The sequence below is a fragment of the Diabrotica undecimpunctata genome, chromosome 9 (genome assembly GCF_040954645.1).
Source record: "Diabrotica undecimpunctata isolate CICGRU chromosome 9, icDiaUnde3, whole genome shotgun sequence".
NCBI classification, from domain to species: domain Eukaryota; kingdom Metazoa; phylum Arthropoda; class Insecta; order Coleoptera; family Chrysomelidae; genus Diabrotica; species Diabrotica undecimpunctata.
The window spans coordinates 54,712,964-54,738,289 of record NC_092811.1 but is presented as its reverse complement, the minus strand read 5'-3'; the positions used below and the strand labels follow the sequence as shown (position 1 = coordinate 54,738,289).

The 25,326-nt window shown below is 30.2% G+C and overlaps 2 protein-coding genes across 2 annotated transcripts in view; one reads left to right on the top strand and one right to left on the bottom strand.

Moving 5' to 3' along the window:
* Positions 1-25,326, top strand: part of LOC140450093 (uncharacterized) — a 141,509-nt gene that overhangs the window by 101,833 nt on the left and 14,350 nt on the right. The window lies entirely within an intron of this gene.
* On the bottom strand, positions 8,237-9,451 carry LOC140450792 (uncharacterized). The gene has a single exon (XM_072544465.1). It carries the CDS (start codon positions 9,449-9,451, stop codon positions 8,237-8,239), a length of 1,215 nt encoding a protein of 404 aa, XP_072400566.1.

Sequence of the window (25,326 nt, the reverse complement as noted above, 5' to 3'; positions counted from 1 at the left end):
CGGAAATATTGTCTGGTTTTTAAACCAAACACATGGTACATGTAGTATTAAAAAAAATTACATGGGGTGAATATAATTAACATTTTTCGAGCGCAATTGTAGAACCCACATATTTGCGGGTGAGGTTTTGGAGTTTTATCTATACAAGATATGTATAATACAGGGTGCCCGTATAAGCGATCCCCTATTCTAATTATGGTAAATATTTTGCAAATTTAGATCCACGATAAGTTGCCAACACATATGTGAATTGCTAAATAACAAGTGTTATAGAATATGAGAAAACTCTTAATTATAATTAAAAGGCCATTAAAATTTAATTGAAATCCATATAGGGTAACTAGCACATTAGGGTTGTAACAATATATGGTGTGGTCATATGCTATTAAGTGATTAAATCTAGAGTTTTCGCTAAAAAATGTGCTAAAAGGGAGGAATTTTAATACTTTTAGATTGGTCTGCCCTTTCCACTTTTTCAAAAAGTTATAAAAAGCCGAGTACTGCAGATTAATTTAGTAAAATAATCCTTAGAAAGTGTCGGTATTAATATTATAAAAATGAAAGTAAAGTTGCCGGTTCCAGAAAGTTTAAAATCCAGCGCGAAGATTATTTCGCACTTTAAAAAGTCACCAAAAGGAAAGATGTTTGCAGAAGTCTTAAACTCTTCTCTGGAGTTAATTGAGGGGGACATCCGTCATCACCAACCTATGAAATATAAAAAATTCGAAGAGCATGTCACAATATCTTCGACTCCAAACGAGAGCAAATATGAAAACATTTCATCGGAAAGCGAAGATGAAGGTGATACCTGTTTAGAAGAAAAAAAAATAGAAAATATCATTCAAGAAGGGGACTTTGATGAAAGCATGGAAGAATGTGTATTGCCTGGTCAAAATAATGCAGATAAAATAGACCTTAACACGACGACTAATTTTGATACAATCGACAAAAATGTGCAAAGCCAGGATGAGGAATATAATGTGCTTCTTAAAAACTTTGTTAGTGAAAATAAGCGTTTCTTGGAAAGCCATGAAGTTCACAGACAAGTATTAATTAAAAAAATCAGTGTGTATGAAAGGAAACGCGATAGAGCTCTACAGAGCTTAACTAGTGTCAACAAGAACATTGCAATCTGTAATCAAATTCTAACGTCTATTTACACATGCAAACCAGTGGAATAATATTTTGTATATCACTTTAATATTACATAAACATATTCTAAAAAAATAAAAGTGCCTAAATGTTTAAAAGTGTAAAAATTCCATAAAATCATAATATAATCTGTTTCGGGGTGACAAATTGTGTTCAATGCAAGCAATCTAGTGTGCAAAGCTAGGATGAAGAATATAATGTGCTTATTAAAAACTTTGTTAGTGAAAAACAATCATTTTTGGATAGCCATGAAGTTCACTATAAAATAGTTTAAAAAAAATTCAAACTTGTGCTATTGGAATATAATTTCATTTTTAATTGTTATATCTTGTTCTAAAGTGTTTGTCGAATGTTAAATTATATAAAATTAATAAATTAATACTATTAATTTTATATAGTCAAACAAAATATTCTAAAAATACAAAGTTTTACTTTTATTTTTAAAATATTAATACTGACAGTTTCTAAGGATTATTGTACTAAAATAAAAAATTTTATAACATTTTTTGGTTTTTTATTTCATTTCCAAAATACGTAAGTAAAAATCAGTACAAAATTTTATATATAGGTACCTATATATATATATATATATATATATATATATATATATATATATATATATATATATATATATATATATATATATAATTTCATGTTGGTTTATTTATTTAAAATAATGACTATTACCTCTAAAAGCAAAATATTATACTTTCTTTTTGCGATGTATAATAGATAAGAAAAAAAAACATACTTTCTTAAAAATATGTATTCCAAAATAAATAATCACACACCTAACATATTATATATAATTTCATATTCGTTTATTTATTTAAAAGTAATGATTATTTCCTCTAAAAGCAAAATATTATACTTTCTTTTTTGCGATGTTTAATAGATAAGAAAAAAAACATACCTTTTTAAAAATATGTAATCCAAAATAAATCACACACCTTAAACACAAACATTGCACCAAGCTAATATCAAATAACATAAACACTTTAAGCGTCTATATTCTTAACTAGTATATTCAAAATAATATCTTTGTCGGATCGCGGCCGCATTAAACATTTCACTAAGCTAGTATACACACACAAACTGACCGCGTTTGACCCACATACCTTAGTTAACTGCACGCCGAAAAGGCAGCGCCAGGTACCTCTTTGGTATTTTCGTTTCAAGTTCACTTTTAACCATTGACGGAGTTAAGTTTATTATACCAAAAAATAAATTAAATAAATTTAAAAAATTATTTGCCGCTTTATTTATTAAAACTAAGAAAAAAAATTTTGGATTCTTATTTCGCAAATACAGGTGTAGTCAAAACTTGAAAAAAAAATGTTTACCTAATCATTTTAAATAAGGGTAGTAAACCCCATCTACAGAAATTTTGTCAAAACAATATATTCTCATATATTACTAATTTGAAAAAAAAATAACCAATTCAAAAATATATAATTCATTTTTTTAAAATTCAATACAAAAGTGCTAATTTTTTTACTAGCAGGTAAATAACATATTCCCACCGCTGTATTTATGAAAACTAATAAAAGATAAATATTATATATAAAAGAGCCTAAAAAAAGACACAAAGTTTTTAAAATGGTGTATTTATTGTTATAGATTTGCAAACAATGCAGTATTTTGATAAGCAGTAAATGTATAAATTTTTATTACAAGTCGCACAAATACGTGCACTCAGATTATCCGCAGTTCCACTAGAATGTTCCGTTATATGATTCGTGTGAATATATGTTGGTACTCCCCTAAGAGTTTCAAAAAAACACGATGGACACAGACTTTGATTGTGTATAATATAATAATGTTGGGTTAAACAAACTGTTTCTCTACATTCGTATGCCAAAAAGCGTACATTATTGATCTCATCCACTTGCATAATTTTGTTGTCCACTTCGGCGGAATCAGTATCTATCACTTCAATTTCTTCCAAATCTGATAGATTTTCCGTAGATACCGAAAAAACAAAACTTTCATCCGTGGAGACATTGTCACTATCTTCTAATTCAAGTATGGCATCCAAAGGGTTTATAACTTCTTCATCCATTGCTTGGTATTCGTTTTCTAACACCATTTTAATTCACAAAAAATACAAGTGTATCATTTTATATATTTTCAAGTAGTAGAGATAGGTGGGTTCGGTATATATTGGAGGGGGGTGTTATGTGTCCTGAACACATGATCCCACCATCTTCTAATTCAACAATTCCCAAATTATTAACCACATTGTACGATAAAAAGAAATATGATATTCATTATATATATCTGAAACAGATTGTTAATTTGGGTTTGAAAATAATAAAAATTCATCGATGTTTAAAATTTAAACAATCCCCTTGGTTAAAAAAATATATTGATCTAAACATTGGCTTGCGAAAGGAAAGCAAAAATGAATTTGAAAAAAATTTATTTAAACTTTTTATAAACGCCTCTTACGGAAAAAGTATTGAAAATGTCAGAAAACATAGAGAAATAAAAATTGTAAACAGATATAATGGAAGATATGGAGCAAATTTCTATATCTCACAACCTAATTTTCATAGTTGTACTATTTTCGATGAAAGTACTGTAATAATTGAAATGACAAAACAAAAAGTCAATTTTAATAAACCGATATATATAGGGATGTGTATTTTAGATATTTCCAAAACTATTTTATATGATTTTCATTATAATTATGTGATAAAAAAATTTAAAGATCAAGCAAAATTATTATACACCGATACAGATAGTTTAATATATCAGTTTTTTGTTGACGACATATATAATCATATTAAAGAAGATATTGACAAATTTGACACATCAGACTACAAAGAGAATAATGTATATAATATTCCATTAAAGAATAAAGAAGTCTTAGGTCTCATGAAAGATGAGAACCAAGGGGAATTGATGACACATTTTATAGAACTACGTTCGAAAATGTACGCTATGAAAATTTTAAATCAGCCTGCAGAAATTAAAAAAGCTAAAGGAATAAAAAAAATCTGCATTAAAGGAACTGTCGTATGATGATTATTATACAAGTTTATTTAATAAAGTAATAGTAGAAATTTCCCAAAATTCAATAATTTCCAAAAAACATGAGGTTTATACAATGTCTCAAACAAAGGTAGCCCTCAGTCCTTACGATGATAAGAGAATAGTAAATTATTTATACACTGATACTCTCCCATGGGGTTTCAATGATAAATAATTTATTAATATTTTATAAAATTTTGTAAATCGTTTTTTAATTAATCTACAGCCACCTAAAACTAACAGTGAAGCTAAGGTGGTAGGTATTCATTGAATAAAATATGCTTTACTTTTGACATAAAGCTGCTCTTTATTTCAGTCTCAATTAAATAAATAGGAGACAGTTTTTAAAGACCAAAAACGATTTGTAAACTTAAGATTTAAGACGGAAAAAATCATAATACCTCAAACTCTACCTATAATCTTCTGGGAAAACAAATTGTATGGAACAATACCATGTTTTGATTGTAAGAAATTTTTTTGTTTCTGTGAAAGATCCTTAGAAGATCACAAGGACACTAAACCTACATTGTATTGTTATGAAACTATGCCTGATTCATAAAAAGGTACAGTGGTAAGAAATATTCATTTATTATTGATTCATTTTTTTTTTAATTTTAGCCCTTAATCCACCTAACGTTACAAGCTTCTGGAATGGGAGTATTAAAAATTAAAGAAGACATTCTGTCTGATGAAGACTTTCATTACAGAAGCAATTACAATGCCCAAAGTAGATAGCTAAGGGGGATTTTAGGATCAAGAATACAGCGAAATAGCGTGGTACAGGCAAAAAATCCTTGATCGTGTAGTCTGAAGGGGGTTTGTGGATCAGCGTTGGGAAGTTAATGGGGGGCTATGAAATCATAATGTTTGGTTTTAATGGGGGGACTGTGGATCATGATTGTTATAGGGGAGTATTAGTAGTTCTTGGAGTATCTAAAAGGTCCTGTGGGTGTTATTCTGGGCTTGGCAGTAGGTTTAGACCAAATTTCTGAATATTATGTGGGTTTTGAATCACGAATGATATACCCGACCGTTCTGGGTGTATGTATGTATGTATGTATGTATGTGTGTGTATGTATGTATGTATGTGTGTGTGTGTATGTATAAAAAAATAAAAACAGAAATATAATTCTAATTATTTTTATTGTTTTAAAATGTATGTATGTATATCAGTATACTAGTTTTCTTAGAATCATACACTTTAGGTTCGAAAAGAATTGTTTTATTGATGAAAAGTAGGCTGTTGTATATACTACTAATAATAATATTTAGTTGTGATTAAATATTTACTATACAAGTACATATTTGCTTTAAAATGTCCAGACCAATAATTTTGTATAAATTATTGTTAAGAATTTACCTGGTATTAAACAAAACCAATAATATAATTTAGTTGTGATTAAATATTTACTAAATATCCAAATACGTACCTGCTTTAACAAAAATGTTATTAAGAATTTTTACTTGAAACCGGAGAGAAACAAGTCCATTAATTTATTATTCATTAAATATTGCAAAAATAAATATTTGCATTATTTGATTAGATCAATAATTTTTGAATAAATTATTATTAAGAATATTAACCTTTAAGAGTATTAACAAAGAAAGTCATTATAAATTGACTTGTTTATTGGGGAAACAAGTCCATAAACAAATGTTGAAAAAGATGACATTTTAATCTGCATAATATTATAAGAACATTATGTCGATAAATTTTTAAATATTTAATTATATTGTATAATAATTCTAAGTCATTCGTATGCAAATCACATTCATATTAACATCCTTAACTGTATATAAATAGGTACACAAATAAAAAAAAAATCATTTTATTTTGTCTTTAAACCACAAAAGAAAAGAACAACTAATCTGGTAAGTAAAATCATTTTTTATATATTATGTAATTACTATAATTTACACTGATAAACAAAATTTGCATTTAGAAATTTGTAGGTATTTTATTACTGTTTTATGTTCTCATGTTTCGTTGCAAATTACTGTCTTATTTCTAAAACAAAGAAATAAAAGAAAAAAATAGTATTTTTAGTCCGAAATAAATAAAAAACATAAAGTTCTATTTAATTTTAATAAAATATACATTTTATATAAAATAAATAAACAAATATTGCCAAAATGAATACTGCTACAGCTCTACTTGAGATTCAACTTTTTCTAATTTATTTCGCACATCGACCTTGTTTTATTTCCAATTGTTGTGACTTTTCCCGCATTCTCCTCCATAAATTAAATATAATTCCTGCAATCATTATTGTTAGGCAAACTGCGATATAATACAATATCAAACTAGTACACTGCTGATTTGTCCCAGATTCGCAATTTATGATTTTGGTCCACAAAGTCTCAACTATTTTTCCATGTTGCTTTAAAAATCTAAGTTTAAAGTTTATACTATCTTGTGGTATTGTTGCGTTCAGAGTTAGTGAAATATTTGGAACGTATATAGTCATTTTTGTCCAGTTAGAGCAGGTTTCATAATGATTTCCGTGGTCAAAACAGATCCAGACTTCTTGAGTATTAAACGGGTGAGAAAGAAATAGCGTATTGTTTATGACTGCAGTTAAAAGTATATATTGTACATCCAACATTTTCCATATCACTAAAAAAAATTATCTATTTTCTTCTATTTATATAGAGAGTTGAGTGTAAAAATTATGCTTGAATGGATCAAAATGATTAATACATTTAGAAAAATGCACTTATAGTCCATTTTATTTTTTTCACGTTTCTCGATTGTTTTGCTGTCACTAGTTTCCGTTTTGTTATTTTTATTGTTTTTTTCACCACGTTTTTTTTGATTTATTTTGTTGTCACTAGTTTCCGTTCTGTTGTTTTTATGGAAAAGATTGTGTATATTCGATGCAAACGTACAATTAGGACTGAATTTTATATGTTCCTTATAAATGTCATCATTTGACATCCATCTATAAATTTCTACATTACAATGAAAACATTTTACAATATCTTGTAGTTGTAAAAAATAAAAGCCATATGCAGCCAACTCAATGGCCGATATCAGTCCTTTCCAGTTTTTAAACGTAGATAATCTATAATAGAAATTAGTTAAACTAGTTGTGTTAAAATCATTGTGATAAAAGCCAGCTATATCGTAACCTCTTTCTTTATCACACATCGTGAATACTAATAAAATTTATAAAAAATATTTGCCTTTATATGATACAGAAAGGGTGGGGAAATAAATAAAACATGTTATTTTTTTTTCATTAATTTATTGCATAACAAACGTATCGAACAAATAATATACATTAGTTAAAGCACACATACATAAATTGTTGGTATGTCCCATACATTTCGGCAAAGACATTTGGAGACTAGGAGTTTCTTCCAATTCATATACTTTATCTTTCAAGTAGGTCCTAATGTATTCAGCTTTTTCTTTTCCTTTAACCATTACGACTGAAGCGTTTTTTGTGTGAAAATGTAAAATATTGGAAAACTGAAACATTGGTGTGAAACCGTTTTCCCATTGTAAAAAATGGTAGTTGCTCGATAACCAATTGGCTTTTCGGAAATCCTCCAAGTCTAATAGTTTTTTTGCAAAAGGAGGTCGAAAAATATAATGGGCTGCTTGTTTTCCATCGTATATGGCCAATTCCTTAGGAAAAAACTTTTTCTTACCTATTGTAAAGCCCTGAACGTCAACGACTACTCGCATATTTGAAGTTGTCGTAACTGACGTATAGTTGTTTTGTAATTGAGATATATTTGTAGGTCTTGTTTAAGAATTTTCAATTTTTGGAGATGCTGCTTACGCAATCGTTCTTTAAAAGAGACTAATTTAACAAAATTAAAATAACAGACGATGTCGTAAATTTGGGAATAACTTATTATTATTTGTGTATGAATTCATTAAAAAAATTTCAATCAGAAAAGAAAAAGGAAAAATGTATGTATGTTTGTTTGTAAAGTCTGTATGTCTGTTGGTGACTTTCGAAAAATAAAAAAAAAAGTTTATACTTGTCTTGTCTCTAAAAGTCTGTTAGTGACTTTCGATAATTGAGAAAAATGATTATACTTGTCTTACAATCTTTGTTAGCGGGTTGTAATAAAATTCTTTCTCATGTAAAATGAGACAGTACGCTGAGATATTAGTACCTATTGGCTTAGTAGTTTCAAATTCAATTCTCAGAGTAACAGATCCACTTTGAAGAACTTCAGGCTGACGAGAGCAATCGATATGTACTATGGGTGCTTTTTCCTTAAATTCTTGTGGAGTTAATAATGGTTGATTACTTGTTAGATGATAATAAGATTCTTGAAAATTTGCAAACATTTCATATAAAGTAGCAAAGCGGTTACTGTCAAAATCTAGCTCCAGATCATTGTACGGATATCTGTTAGAATTTAGAAAAACACGAATATTTCTCAGGTTACAATGATCAAATTGACTCAGGTCCTTTAACAAATTTCCTTTTCTTCCGTCTTGTAATGCAATAATAACATGCCTCGGGCTTTCTAATTTAGTAGATGTTTTGACAGGCCACGTATGTCTCGTGGAATTTGGTAAAGCAGGGTATTCGATTAGCTCCCAGCTTCTAAATTTAATGGGTAGCTCATTATTACTATTGAGGATTTTATTTAATATAATCTGTTGAGAAATCGAAGGAGTAACGTGAGGAACATGCCATGATAGCTTTAACAGCTTTATCTTTGGATGTTCTGTCTCATCTGTTGATAATACTGCGTCTATGTCATCTTTATCTCGAATCAGTACCAATTCTTGTCTCATTCCCATAATAATTTTTGTAAAATCTTCAAATATTCCCAACCAAAGTCTGAGCGGAATAAATAAATTAAAATTTCCTTTGTCATCAGTTAGAATGCGGTCTTTTTCATTTGGACACCACCCTGCGTTAATTAAAAGTTTAGATGTATTATCGTTTAATGACAAATAATTTTTAATAGTAGAAACTAAGCCCAGATTTCGTACGGAATCTACATTTACCCCGTTTAATTCATATCGAATTTCTCGAAACAAGTAGGCAATAGCGTTATTAATAAATTTGAATTTTGTTGGGACTTGATTTTTGTCGGTCAGTAATTGACCTTCAATGTAAATATAGCTATTACTGGGAGCAGTAAGGGCGTCAAAATCTGTTATTATTATTCTGACCTCATCATGGTAGTTAGGAGATGCTGAATTGTACGGTTGATAAATATGAAATTGGCAGTTTTCGATTGATGTATCACTAAAGGGCTCATCGGTAACACTTAATAAATCCATTATTAAATAAGAACGTGAAAACCAAGCGCTTTCAAAAAGTTACGATTGCGTACGGTTAGCAGTTTGGGCCGCGCTGTCGAAGAACTGTAATGTTTTTTGTTGCGTTGTCGTCTTTTATAGTTTTGTAAATGTTTCGGAAAAGCAGCAGTTTTGTAAAAATGCAATACCATATTTGCTATTGAATTTTCCGCAAATGTAGACGTACGGTAATTGTTTCACCTCGAAAATTGATCAATTCACCTGTTTGATCCAAAACTCGGACAGTTATGTTGTTAATAGTTTTAACACTAACGGGAAAATACAATATAGTAACAGGTTGTTCAACTATTTTATAGCCACTCGGAACGGTCGGAAAGAACTCGTGAATAATATGAACAGGATCGGAATTTAAAAAAGAACCAGTGGCTATATTGCAATCCAAGAGAATTGTGTTTACTTTCAAGATATTAACTGGAACTGAAGATGTATGTTCTTTGTTAGGTTCAAGTTTTATTTTTGGAAATCCCAGTAAAGATCCTATTGAATTATCTACACTAAAATCAATCCAATCGTTACTTTTCAAGGAAATTAGTGAAGTTATGGGATCTCCAGTAATATGAATTATTGTTTCATTACCTTCAATAAACTTATTTTTAATTATTTTTATAAGGTCGTTCATTTCGTAAGCTCCTGTGGGAATTTTATATTTAAATTTATTCTTGGCACCCCAAACGAGCATGTTATTAGTTTTGTCTACATTAGGGATAGTATTAAATGTTTCAAAATTTGATAATCCTATTTCATATTCCGAATTTTCCTCTAAATATATGGGTGGATTAAATTGTGCACTTAAAATTGAAGATGCACCGCTTAACGTAAATGTACACGACATTTCACAATAAAGGTTGATGATAAAATGAAACTTTTTAATACTACTGATTATATAAGAATTTCAGACAATACTGTCCGCAGTGGTAAGAGTTAAAGGGTTGTACTGATTCATAATTATATTTGATGTTTACCCTACCGTTACTTTGAAAATATTTAACAAGCTCTATAGGAGGAGCTAAGTTACCATAGCTGTCAAAGTACGTAATTAAATCTTTATTTTTCGTATAAGCGGTCCAATGTGTACCTTTTCCAGATTGTTTGTCAAGGTTAATAATAGCTGATTCATATTCATTTATTTTTTTCGGCAATGAATCACGCATATATATTCCACAAAAATTAGGAATTTCAAGCTTTTTTACATATTTGAGAAGATCAACATTGGTCATAATTTTGTCAGGTAACCTTACCGGGAGTTTTTTAAAAAAGGTTTTAGGTAAAAACCCTTACCTCCCTTTGATCGTTTCTTTGTTACTACTTTCTTCATTCCGTAGCCCTTATATGGCTTTAAGTAATACCCGGAGCCTGTCTTTTGATTTTGTTCCATTGCCATATTGTGCCTACGTTGTTCTTCAAGTTGTTCACGGCTTGCCTTGATATCATTTGCATTTTTTACGATGCCCGCAACTCCCCCACCCAAACCAGCGAGTGCTCCCAATATTGGTAAGAGTAGTGGAAGAAATCCACCTTTTTTTGGTGCACGAATAACTCGTTTTTTAGATCTTTTTTTGAGACCCATTCCAAGTTTGCGTTTGCCTTTCATTACGTTAGTTACGAAATAAGCAGCGACCTTTTCCCCTAACTTAGCGTCCCTGGACTTTACCCTTTCCCACGCTTTATGTTCCAAAATTTGATCAGCTCTGTGACGATCACCAATGTCTTTGTTTAAGGAGTAGGCTATATTGCACGCTTCGTCCAAAGGATTAATCCCAGGATCTCTTCGTGCGAGTCGTTCTTTTAATTTGGTTCCAGCTAAAATAACAACAAAGTTAGAAATCGTTTTAATCTAAATAGATAAAAAGTAATACTAACGTCCGCAATAAGAATAGCCGCCTGGAATATGAAGTTCAAAAGGTAGCTTGTTAATCAAGCTATTTATCAGACCTTTTCCTGTGCGTTTTCGTGAAGCTCTGACAGTTTTCATGAGTATGTGATTCTTTATATATACTCGCACACCTTTTATACCTTCATTGTAAGTCATGAAGATCGAACGACAAAAAGTATCCCTGCCCGTACCTAACTATGATTTAGGAACTATACCTACTGTAGGAAAACATGGTCCCATCTTTGGAGGAGATTCGAAAAGAGCACTTATTGTAGGTCCGAGTGGGTCGGGAAAAACTAACGTGCTATTAGCATTACTGGAGCATCCTAACGGATTAAAATTTGAAAATGTCTACCTGTATTCCAAATCATTACAACAAGCAAAATATCAGTATCTACGATCAGTACTTGAACCATTGCTAGAAATTGGATATCAAGAGTACAGCAACGCTGAAGATATACCACATCCGGAAAATATTAAAAACAACTCAGTTATTATATTTGACGACGTCGCTTCTTGTGATCAAAACATTATACGTAGTTATTTTAGTTTTGGTCGGCATAAACATACAGATTGTTTTTATCTTTGTCAGACATACTCGGTAATTCCAAAACAGCTAATTCGCGATAACGCCAATCTTTTAATAATTTTTCCACAAGATACTACCAATTTAAAACACATATATTTAGAACACGCCAATATCCATATGACTTGGCAACAGTTTAAAGATATGACATCTTCATGTTGGGATAAAAAATTTGGATTTCTTGTAATCGATAAAGATTGTGATGTTTCTTGCGGTAGATATAGAAAAGGGTTTGATTGCTATATAAAGCCCTAACAGTATTTTAAAGTTTATTACATCATGAACGATCAACTGGGAAAACAACTCGTAAAATCACGTCGAACCATTAAGCGTAAATTTAGACTTTTAAAAAGTGGTGACGACAAATCGCAAGTGGAATTGGAAAAATCCTACGCACCCCTTACTAAACCTATCCAGGAATTAGTAACAGCATTGGGCGAGAAATCAATAAAAAATCCATTTATTAAACCAGAAGATATATCTAAAAAACAATATCTTAACTTATCTGATAAAATAAGTCCTATTAAAAAAAGTCCTTCGACTTTCGGACAATTGTCATTTGTATCACCTCCAGAATATAATAGCACTCAACTAGAACCCACTCAGTTTATCGGAAACGAAACAACATACGAAACAAGAAATGAAAGTGGAGAGTTACCAGATAGAACTCGAGAGGATCAATTTATAGACGATACTCTATCTCAATTTTATCAAACAATCAACAACCCAAATGTTCTTCGTGAATATTTCGAACAATTTACATCTCCACTTCCTCGAGAGTTTATCGAGGGACTTGTGCGGGATACTTCCAACAAGTACGATCATATATTAGGAATTTTTCATAATCCTATTGAGGATAAATTTTATATTGGAGATTCAGACGTTGAGTTTCATGGAGCTAATTTAAAGATAAAAAAAGTTAATTATCGAGGTACTGTCGGACTTTATGAGTTGCTATTTTTGAAGAATCCCGTTTCGTATACAAAACAAGATCTTACTAATTATATAGATATTATAAAGCGAACCAATGCATATAGAAGAGAAAATAAGGAGGACCTACCAGTTCGCAAATTTTCCAGTGATATAAAAGACAAATGGCTTTTTATCGTTAAACCACAATTACATGTTTATACACGTCCTAGATCTGGTTCAATTCCATCTTCCCTTATAACTGGTGTACTTACTCGAAAAATGGCGACCAAAAAAGGAGGAAAAATGGCGACCAAAAAAGGAGGAAAGATGACACTAATGTCTTATGATACAAATCCCATTGACTATAAATATTTTGATGATTATAATGAACTTGTTGATAGGTTAAGATTACTAATAGCTTCTCAAAATGCCGGAAATACTGGTCATAATAACGAGATGGTTTCTATTCTAGAAGAACTACGTGAAGGTGGAATTATTACATAAATATGCGGTTTTCGATCAATATTTTTTATTAACACAATGCCTCTTAACAAGTTCAACCAACATTACCTTACGTCTACAAGTTGTACTTCTGACAACGAAACTGTTTCGGCTTCTCCGTCTGTTTCTTCTTCTTCTCTTTTTTACATTTGCACACCAAGTGATTTTTATAGTACCTGTATCATTACCATTCGAGGTATTAAAAATTCCCTTGTTGATAAAGCTCATTTTGTGTTAGATAATAACACTATTACTTACACGTTTAGGGTAAGTGGCACTATCACAAATATTAGCTTGTTTCCAGAATCGTACAAACTTATTTATAAAAATAAAAATAAAAATATAGTTCAAGAACTTGATATACGCAAAAAGTATGATGTAAATGAAGGCGATAGTCTCCAATTTTTGCTTCCTAATCAATTTTTGCCACCCAATTCTGGCTTTCACTCAGATAAAATATTTTTGGAACTTGTACTTCTTTGTCCATTACAAAAAATTGAATAAGCGTATAAATATCTCAAACTAATTGTTTGATTTACAGTTTTATTATGCCGCTCAACAAGTTTAATCAACACTACCTTAATTCAAGCAATTGCACTTTTTCTGAAAATGATATTGTATCTTCATCAGATACTCCTCGCTTTAATTCAGTATTTTATATTTGCGAGACTTTTGATTATCATGTTAAACATTTGATTCGTATAAGAGGAGAAAAGAAAACAAGTTTGAATAAGGAGCATTATATACTAGATAACTGACTTTCATCTTTTACATTTCCTTTAAATGGCAAAATTGAAAGTCTTACTATTTATTCAGCTGACGGAGATGTATTGCTAAATAATAAAGCTTATAAATTTAGTCAGTTGACTGGAATGTCAATTGAAAAAGGGGATATATTAGCGTTCAAGATAAGCAATCCATCCACCATTTGCATTGAACTGTTGTTACAGTGTCCACTAATAAAAAATGTCCAAAGCTGAAATAGTTGCCGAATTGCATAAGCCTGCTAGGATAAATTATAAGCGACGACGGGTTATTGTTAAAGGTCTTAATGATCTTTTACAGGCTGATTTGGCGATTATGACTTCCTATGCTAAAATCAATAAAGGATACAACTATATTCTAGTTGTTGTTAATGCTTTTAGCAAGTACATGTGGGCGATACCGATTAAAAAGAAAACAGGTTTAGAAATCAGTAGCGGCATGAAGAAAATTTTGCAACAATTGGACACAATTCCAAAAAATTTACAAACTGACAATGGAACGGAATTTTACAATTTACATTTTTAACGGTTAACTGAACACTATCATATCAATCATTACAGCTCTTTTTCAAATTTAAAAGCAAGTATTGCAGAACGTGCTATTAGGACGCTTAAATCGATGTTATGGAAACAATTTAGTCTACAAGGATCGTACAAGTGGATAGACGTACTTCCCCAACTGGTTAAAAAATACAATTCTACTCGCCATTCTACCACAGGTGCAATACCCAATCAAGTAACCGAAAAAAATGCAAAATATATTACTGCTTATAATCACATGAAGACTGTTGATCCCCGAAAGCCAAAATTTCGTAAGGGTGACTTTGTTCGAATAAGTAGATACCGTCACGCATTTGCCAAAGGATACCAGCCCTTGTGGACAAACGAAATATTTACTATTCGAGACGTTCAACATACGAATCCTACCACTTATTTACTCAAAGATGCTGCTGGCGAAGAAATTAATGGAAGTTTCTATACCGAAGAGCTTCAGAAAACCAGACATCCTGATGTCTACTTAATTGAACGTATTTTACGTCGTAAAGGTTCAAAAGTCTTTGTAAAATGGTTAGGAATGTCCAACTCAAACAATTCCTGGATCGATAAAAAGAACATAATAATATAATACCTAATGAAATGTAATTTTTCTTTTTTTTAAATAAAACTTCAAATTTACAAATAATTTTTTATTTTAATAAAACTTTATATAAATAAAACAGTTTTACTATTGTACATGTTTACGTAATAATAATATGGGATTAAGAATTTTTTCTACATCTTCAATTCGTTTTTTGAATCGATTTCTGTCTACAGCTAAAATTTCCCAATAAGGTTTACGCGCTGATTTATATGCAAATTGCCACGTAAACATGTTATGAACTACGTTTGCTTCTTCATTGATTCTTACAAATTTTTTATGTCGTCATAACTGCAATCCTGGTTCCTGAACAAGTTCTGGATGAATGTAAATGAGTTCCATCAGCCAACTATACAATAAAGGATTTACGTATTTAATAGATTTTATAATTTCTAATGATTCTTGAATAGGATCACTGGCCGAAACTGCTCCCATTTGTACCAGTTTTATATTATTAGCTAATTCTTGCCTTTTTGTTGTTTCTAACAAATGATTAATTAGTGGTAGAATTCTCCAAAGTGTGGAAACGGAATTGGCTCCAAGGAGTACTTGGGACTGACCAGTTGTAATTTTCACTGCTGAAGCATATCGCAACTGTTGAAATTCCAAAAAAAATGGACCAGCATCGATAGAATCTGGGATGTAAATGGACGATAAAAAGTCATCAATGGTTGACTTGTAAGATAGCAAGTGATTCCAGGTTTCTTCAGTTAACACCACAGTATTACTGTGACCCTTTATTCCAGATATCATGATACATGGAGCAAAATTCAACTGGTGGGATAAGCACACTGCGACATACTTTGATTTAGTCGGGTTTAGATAAAAGCGTCGTTCTCCAATAAATATATCGGTATTTGGAAATCTGGAGTTACACATTTTGATATGCTATTGTTTACGTTTCTACTTCTAATTCAGCGACAAACTAATGCAATATTTGCTTTCCTGTCCTTTTATTTGGTAAAGTGAGAGAGAAGGGGAAATATTGAGTATTGAATAACTTAAAAAAAAACAATAAATCGTTATAATACTTTATTATTGTTTACAAATATGGATCACAAATACCTTTTTTGATTTTAATTTTTTAAAACCAATAAAACTACTTGTTACATTTATCTACTTAATACATTCTTTTTGATTTACATAATAATTCAAAAGAATATTGTTTAATAAGTTTTTAATTCTAGTGAAATGGTTAGTAATCATATTTAATCAAAGTTTTCTTTTATTCTGTATAAACGGTTAGTAACAATATTAATGTAAAAAGGACAAGCATGGTAATTTTTTTGTTGTTGTTTTACGTTCGAAAGATTTTCTAAATATAAATCATAATGTACAATTGCAATAAATGAGTGTAGTAGGAAAAAATAAAACATCATGAAAATCATTTTGACAAAAATAAGTTGAGTAGAAAAAAAGATTTTTTAAGGAAGACTCGCTGTATAGGTCATCCCACTTAACAAACTTGTATTCACATATAATATCTGAAAATCTTAAATTTCTTTCAAAGTCTCTCGCGCATTCTTGACATAAATTTAAATTGTATTTTTTAATATATACATATTCAAATTTTATAATATAACATAAACAAGTCTTACATTGATAACTTTCAAATTCTTTCATATACATATTTACTTCGGGTAAGGCATCCTCATCAAGTAATTTTTGAAATTTATATGATGGATATTTTTTACAAATTTTTTTATTTAATGCCTGAGGTAGACCGGACGTGTACATAAAATCGCAAAGGCTGTTGATATTTTTGCATATTGTTCTAACACATTGTTTTTGTAAACTCATCATCATCATTATCTGAAAGAAAATTGTTACTGCATTATACTATAGTGACCCCAGGGAAGAGTGTCAAAAGAATTTTCAAGCAAGTATCTTTTATTATCAAAAGGATTCAATGCAACTTTTGTTTCTTCAATACTAAAAACAGTGTAAACTATAGATCGAATATAACGATGTGTTGCGCACTTGCTTACACTATTTTCTAAGATATACAAATAGTCTTCAAATGTTATTTTTTTGGCTACAACGTTTTTTTTTAATACCTTTTGCTTTTTTAAATGAAATTTCTTTGCTATTTTCATTAGGAATTTCTTTAAATAACTTGTATGTATATTGTTTTGATCGCAATCCCACAAAAGCTGAAACTATTTTTCCTAATGTTTCATCTTTCATTAATCCAAGAATTTTTTATTAACTAGGGGGATATTATAAACATTATCTGGTTTGTAACCGCTTGTGTCAAATTTTGAAAGATTAGCTTTAATAATTTGTTCATAAGCATCGTAGCAAGTTATTTCATATAATAAACTGTCAGTATCAGTATATAACAATTTGCATTGTTGAATTGAATTTTGTTTTAACATAAAATCATAATGAAAATCATAAAGACATGTTTTAGATAATTCCAAAATTGCCATTCCTATATAGATTGGTTTGTCAAAAACAATACTAGATTTTCTTAGTTCAATTGCCATTAAATTATCATCAAATAAAACTCTACTATGAAATAATGCACTAGCAATTAAATTCTTCGCTCCATGCCTTCCTTCATACTTTCGGACCAAACGCAGGTCCCTTCTTCCTCGTACTCCCTCTATCGTTTTTCCGTAATTAGCATTGACCATTAGTTTAAAATTTTCACATTCAAAGTCGTTTTTGCTTCAGCTCGAAGATTAGCGTTCAGCTGTATGTAGGGTGCCAGCCAATTTGATTGGCTAAATGATAAAACTCTATGTATTTTTGTAAGCACTAGACCATGTTTTAAAGCCTGCTTTAAGTTTTCATAGTGAATTATATATTTTTCTTTATTGTGTAACGTCGTCAACAATTTTTTTAATTTAGTATTTTGTGGTGCTAATTTTTCAGGGCAAAATGGTAAATCTTTATGCAAATCGTGTAGTTTAACGGGATAGCTTAAATCAACTTCTAGTATATATCCAGTTGAAGAATCACTTGGTACAGATGTTACGTCAAGTTTTTCAGGTTCTTCAATCCAATGAAAATTTCCGTAAGGTAAATACTGACTTTGTGCCCAACCGTATAAGTTGTTTACATCAAAATATAATATATATTTTAATTCTTGAGAAGGATCATATTCATTCATATATTTATTGTTAGCTTCAGAAAACCTATTACTACATTGACTAACTCCTCCACGAATAGAGCTTTCAAAAAACAACAACATATCTACATCTTGTAGAGTTTCCAATTGACATTTTGTATATTTTAACATACAATCCCAAGTGTAACCAGGTAGTGTAAAATAATGTGCAGGATCTAAATTATACGTTCGATTACACATTTTTCGAAAATTTTTAAAACAATCTGCCAATAGTATTATATCAGTTTTTAAATAGAGATCACTATAAGATCCCAAGTCCGTTATATTAAAATTTTTCCAAACTTTTTGAGCGTGAGCATAATCTTCCTCGCTAATTTCCTCATCATTTAATTTGTTATAAAAATGTAATTTGCTTGGTAACTGGGTTTCATTAAGTCGTTCTATATTGTCTATATAATCGTAACAAAAAATTCCTTTTCGTGTTAACAATTCAAAGTTATCTGAAGAAACGTTCTTAAATTCCGCTTTTAAATTTTCCAGTTGTTCTTTATTTAAAAATGATACCATTTTCTCTAAGGAAAATCCCATAAATCGAAAGGAATCTAAGAATCGAAATTTTATCTTGGTTTTCTGATGGAAAACGGTAAAACTAATATATTTTTCTGTTTAACGGAATCACTTTTATAGGATATAATTTTGCTAAATCTCTAATTAATAGGTGCGAGTCGTATCCCATTAAATTATGAATTAAAATTGGGATTACAAACGAGTTTTTGTAATTAAGGTTACAGTTTTGGTGAGCATAACCTCTAAAATCACCTGTAAGATGTGAATGATCTCTAACAATTATATCCGTTGAAGAAAAATCCTTTTCACAAATATGACAACTTTTTGTTGTTGCATTTTTCAAATCTACTTTTACATTTAATGGTTCAACAAATTTTAGCTTGGATGAAATAACCGTTGCAATTTTATCTAGCTCATTAGCAAACCAAGTCATACAGTCAAGTCCACGAAAAGAATTGTAATATGTAAAAGAATTATCATGGAAACATTTCAAATAGTAACCTGCAGAAAATGGTACATGTTGTTGGTAACGTTGTCTATTTTCTAACGTTTCTAATTCTCTTAGAGGTTTTAATATTGATTCAAAATCTGCATATAAGATAAACGGAACTATTTGTTAACAAAATTTTTAAACTTTATAATTTTGTTTTTACTAAACATGACTCTACAATCATTGCTTTTTTCACACATTGTTACATGTTCATTTAACTTTTCTTGAGAATAAAAATAATTTAAACATCTGTCACATATATATTTTTTCACCTTTTTCTTTGATATTTCTTTATTAACTAAACGTGATAAATTTTTAATCCAACAATAATGGTAGTTAATCTTGTATTTTTCGTTATTGTCATCTTCTTTATCAACATTATCATTATCTTCTTCTTCTTCTTCTTCTTCACTACCGTCAGTTGAAGTTATATTTTCATCTTTTGGAAGGTAAATGTCTTGAACTAACAGAAGATTAACATGTCTAGGTTTCTTGTTTTGTGTTACTCTTAGAACTACAGTTAAAAAAGATCCGTTTCTATTCATTTCCAATCCAAATACGTTTACCGAAATATCATTCATTTTTTCAAATTCTGATATTTGCCATATAGGTATAGGCAACTCCAAAGAATTCGTATTTAATATTGTAGTATAAAATGGATAAGAGGAGGTACGATTTAAGTTAAAGTTATTCACTGGTTGATATAATGCACTTACGATGCTCCAATAAAAACAGACATTATCGTTGTTTTTTACATTAATACAGGCTTTTCTATTTAAAATTTCTGTAGGAAGAGGAATAAACGAAGACGGTCCTTTACCTATTTCATATTTGTTTACATTAATTTCAAGAGATATTATATTACTAAGACTGTAACCACTATCTTTTTCTTGAAAATTTTCTAGTTTGTTTAAAAGAGGTTCCTCAATATAATTGGTAAACCAATCCTTCAAGTCAGTACTCCTATCGATTACTTCAGTGCGTGTATGAAAATATTTAAGTGATGTCACTTCTTCGTCCTGTTTTTTTAAAATAAATTCGGCACAAAATGTTGGGTTGACTTTAGTAGAATTTAAATTTATTACAAATTGTATCATTTTTTGCTTAAAAATAAGAAAAGCATCTTCGAAGAATTTTTTTACATCTTTATGAATTAAATTAATAATTATTCCTGTATGTATGCGACCTTGAAAAATTGATGCTAAATTTTCCCACTTTACTCCTAAAGTCGATTTAGTATCATTTTCTTTATTTTTGCTTTGTAACATTGTTTTTAATATAGTTCGTATTCTCTTCATTTGTGCAATATTGTTTAATACTTTTTTTCGTATACTGACAGATATAACTAATTTTTTAATAAGTTTGTTACAAACTGTTATATTGTTTGTTATAATTTTAATCCATTTTTCAGCCTTTCCGTTATGCCACGTATCTTTTAAAATTTTAAAAGCCTCATCTACACTTTTTAACATGTTATCACTTGTTCTAGCGATTTGTTCCATCGACATATTAGCAATAATTATTATAATGATTATAGAAAACAACAACAAAAAAAAAATAAAATTTGCTTACCTTACAATTTTTTAAATTCAAAATTAGGTGAGGGTTTAAAGTTGGTAGAAGTTGCCGGTTTCAGTCCCTTAAAGGAAATTCCGTAGTTACCGCTACTTAATTCTAATAAATGAGGTTGTATGTGTTCTGTTGTATATTTCGGGAGAAATATTACGTTTTCTTGGAGTTCTAGCAACACCGTTTGACCAAATCGAGTTTGCACTATTTTGCAATTTACGATTTTAAACGTTTCTCCTTGTGGAAGATCTTGTAGTCTAATAGTTGCTTTTCTGCTTACTGAGCAGCTGGCATTGATTGCTAAAAGATCCACATTCTATAATTAAAAATAATTTACTAGACTACAATTTAACTAACACTAAATAGTATTAATATTATTAATAAAAGAATTGTAGAAAAAGATCTAAAATGTTTGCACTACTTGTATAAGAATTATACTAAAGACTTATATCTGTAATAAAACAGGTTTCAAAAATGACACAAAACAATAGAAAATAAAAATTTATGTAACGTTGGAAATCTTAAAGAATCAGAGATGTAACATAAAGTAAAAAATCAAACAACACTGATATAAATTTTTCAGTAAATACAAATGCGAAACATTATTGAAAAGGAATTTTGAAAATGTCAAAATTGATAACGACACTTACATATATTACAAATACGAAACAACAAAAAAAAATAACATACTAGATAAAGTAAAAATGATTATATATTAATAAATATACTAATACATAATATATATGTATAAACTAATTGCACTTACTGTAAATTGAAGTATTCAAAACCACTCGTTACAATTTGTTGAATGATGATAAAACACGTTGGGACTTTGTATATATTTATACTACTTCTCTTAACACATTTTTTTTTTGTTTCAGAAATGGAAGGTAACTATGTCACTACACAATAAACAACAACTTCAGAGGTGTACAATAATTTTTTATTTTACTCATTTTAGCAGCAATAAAATCTTTCCTAAGAAGAAGATTACCAAGTCATTGAAGGAGCCGCCCCATAGGAGTCCTGTTTGGACAAGAAGAGGCGGCTCCAATATCTGCCCAATATGTTGGGAGAATTTTAAACTACCGGCTCTTTATTATAGAAGAAGAGCCGGTAGTAATAATATGGGCTTTAAAGATTAGTAAGTTTATTTATTTATGATTCCAAATTGATACTAATGTATTTCTTTTATTGCAGCTTGATGAATTAATTAAATTGTTTAAACGCCACTGTGTGTTTCTTTTTCCCCTCTTGTCCTTTGTTTTGTATTATGTTTATTGACTTGTTTTCCTAATAAACAAGTCAATTCATAACGACTTTGTTTGTTTGTTTAATACCAGGTTAATATTCTTACTAATAATTTATTCAAAAATTATTGGTCTAGACATTTTAAAGCAAATATGTTTTTACAATACATATTGTATCGTAAATATTTAATCAAATAAAACAATTCTTTTCGTACCTAAAGTGTATGATTCTAAGAAAACTAGTATACTGATATACATACATACATTTTAAAACAATAAAAATAATTAGAATTATATTTCTGTTTTTATTTTTTTATACATACACACACACATACATACATACATACATACATACACACACATACATACATACATACATACACCCAGAACGGTCGGGTATATCATTCGTGATTCAAAACCCACATAATATTCAGAAATTTGGTCCAAACCTACTGCCAACCCCCAGAATAACACCCACAGGACCTTTTAGATACTCCAAGAACTACTAATACTCCCCTATAACAATCATGATCCACAGTCCCCCCATTAAAACCAAACATTATGATTTCATAGCCCCCCATTAACTTCCCAACGCTGATCCACAAACCCCCTTCAGACTACACGATCAAGGATTTTTTGCCTGTACCACGCTATTTCGCTGTATTCTTGATCCTAAAATCCCCCTTAGCTATCTACTGCCCAAATAGCAGATGACCATCCACTACATAGAGATGCATTAATTTGGGCAAAGTATATTGATCAAGTGACGTGGTCATATTGGATGGTGGTTAAAAGAAACTTGTGGAACGACATACTAATTTATCAGTATTATGAATTAAATAATTTTACATAAAATAAACTTTTAGATTTGGTACTTTGTTTTTTCTTTAAGTTCCTTAAATAAATGTAAAACATGTAGAGATAAAAATAATTTTACATAAATAAACTTTTTAATTTGGTACTTTGTTTTTTCTTTAAGTTCCTTAAATAAATGTAAAACATGTAGAGATAAATATGAAATGATACAACACTTTGAAAAATATATAGCTAAATGAAACCTGTCGGATTACAATTTCTACATTTTTCAAGAGTAAAAATAAGATCGGCTAGGCTAGGCTAGGCTAGACAGATACGTCTAAGCAAGTCCGTACAATTTATTTTTTGACTCGCCACTACAAAACTAATTTTCAAACCTTAATACACATTTATTTCGATCACCCTGTACAAATTTAACGAAAAGAAGACGAGATGAAGCGATAAGCGATGAGTTTTGCACTCGACATACAAGGTGGTCCGTTCCACTTAAAGACACCCCCTCTGGTCATTGTCGACCGCTTCTTTTACTTCTTCAGAACAGGTAAGACAAAGAAGAGACAAGTGAGACAGGTGTAAAAACATACAGGTAACGTAGGTGACAATTCTTCGGCTGAGAAGAAGAGATCTAGAGATAAGCGACCACTTCTTACGACCCTCTGGTCATTGTCGATCACTTCTTCGGGAAAGAAGAAGAGATCAAGCGATAAGCGACCACTTCTTACAACCCTCTGGTCATTGTCGATCACTTCTTGTACATCCCCAAGGTCAAACTAGGCCATCGATACGTTCCATCGGAGACCCTGATGGACAGGTTACCAAAGTGGGTTTGAACCCCGCTTGCTCTACTACTTAAGACTAAGTATTAGTATTAATTAAGACTAGTATTAATATTATTAATAAAAGAATTGTAGAAAAAGATCTAAAATGTTCGCACTACTTGTATAAGAATTATACTAAAGACATATCTGTAATGAAACAGATTTCAAAAATGACACAAAACAATAGAAAATAAAAATTCATGTAACGTTAGAAATCTTAAAGAATCAGAAATGTAACATAAAGTAAAAATCAAACAACATTAATATAAATTTTTCAGTAAATACAAATGCGAAACATTATTGAAAAGGAATTTTGAAAATGTCAAAATTAATAATGACACTTACATACAGTATGGTGGAAATGAAAGGAATAAATTCGTTATTTCGTAAACCGGAGACTTTAACCCTTTCCGACACGGCGTACACTGTAGTGTACATATACTTCAAATGCTAGTAATGGGCTATTTCCGAATCAACTCTATGTAAGTCATGCGGCACACTGTAGTGTCGTATGACAAATTGCATATAAAATCGACGCATCACATCAAAACGTTTACCTTCTACTGTTTTGTGTAAAGTGACCATTCTTAGTACAGTGAATATCACGTTGGCGTATAACCTCAAATTAGTTATGTGTTTCTGGTGTTTTTTGCGTGTTTATCAAACTGTTATATTTTTCTCGAGTCTATTGTAATTTCAAGTGTTACGAATTATTGGTTTCTTAGAAAACTTCTAATATTTTGATAGCATGAAGGTTTACAAATATGTACTTTACAGTGTACATGATGACTGACAGACGGTACTGGAAAAAACCGTTAACTGAGAAGGAACTTTATGAAATCATCAATGGAGATAATTCCGATTTAGAGGAACTAGATATGAAAGAGGATAATTACTTTGAAGATCGTGATATGCAGTGTAGGGGTAAGTGGGACTCTTCTTAGTTTTTTATTCCTTTTTCTTTAGCAAAATTGTGTGATATTAGAGTACTGTTGTTTGTAGATGAGAATGAATTGGTGGAAGGCGATATATGTGAGGAACCAGAAGAAGCTGCGCTGATTGAAATTGTGTCCGAATCACATGATATTCAAGACACGCCAATGCAAGAAATACACACATGTCAGACAGCACACGAATTTGCAAGCGAATACCTGAAGTCACAAAATTTAATTGAAAAAGAACAGATCAGTTGGACAAAGGGGATCTATGGAATGTCAAAAAATATTCAGTTTTATAAAAGTAAGAAACAAGAAGTGATAAGTTTACCCAGTCCAGTAGAAATTTTTTACCAGTATTTCACGGATGAGCTCCTCAATATCTGCGTAGGAAAATACAAACTTATATGCTGTTGTTAGCTCTGTGCCAAACTTTCCCGCTACAAACATTGCAGAAGTCAAGACATTTTTTGGAATTCTGTTAATAATGGGTAATTTGAATTATCCGAGAGTCCGAATGTACTGGGAACAAAAATTTGCA

Coding starts and splice junctions, on each gene's coding strand:
- LOC140450792 (XM_072544465.1), bottom strand. CDS start 9,451: ATGGATTTATTAAGTGTTACCGATGAGCCCTTTAGTGATACATCAATC.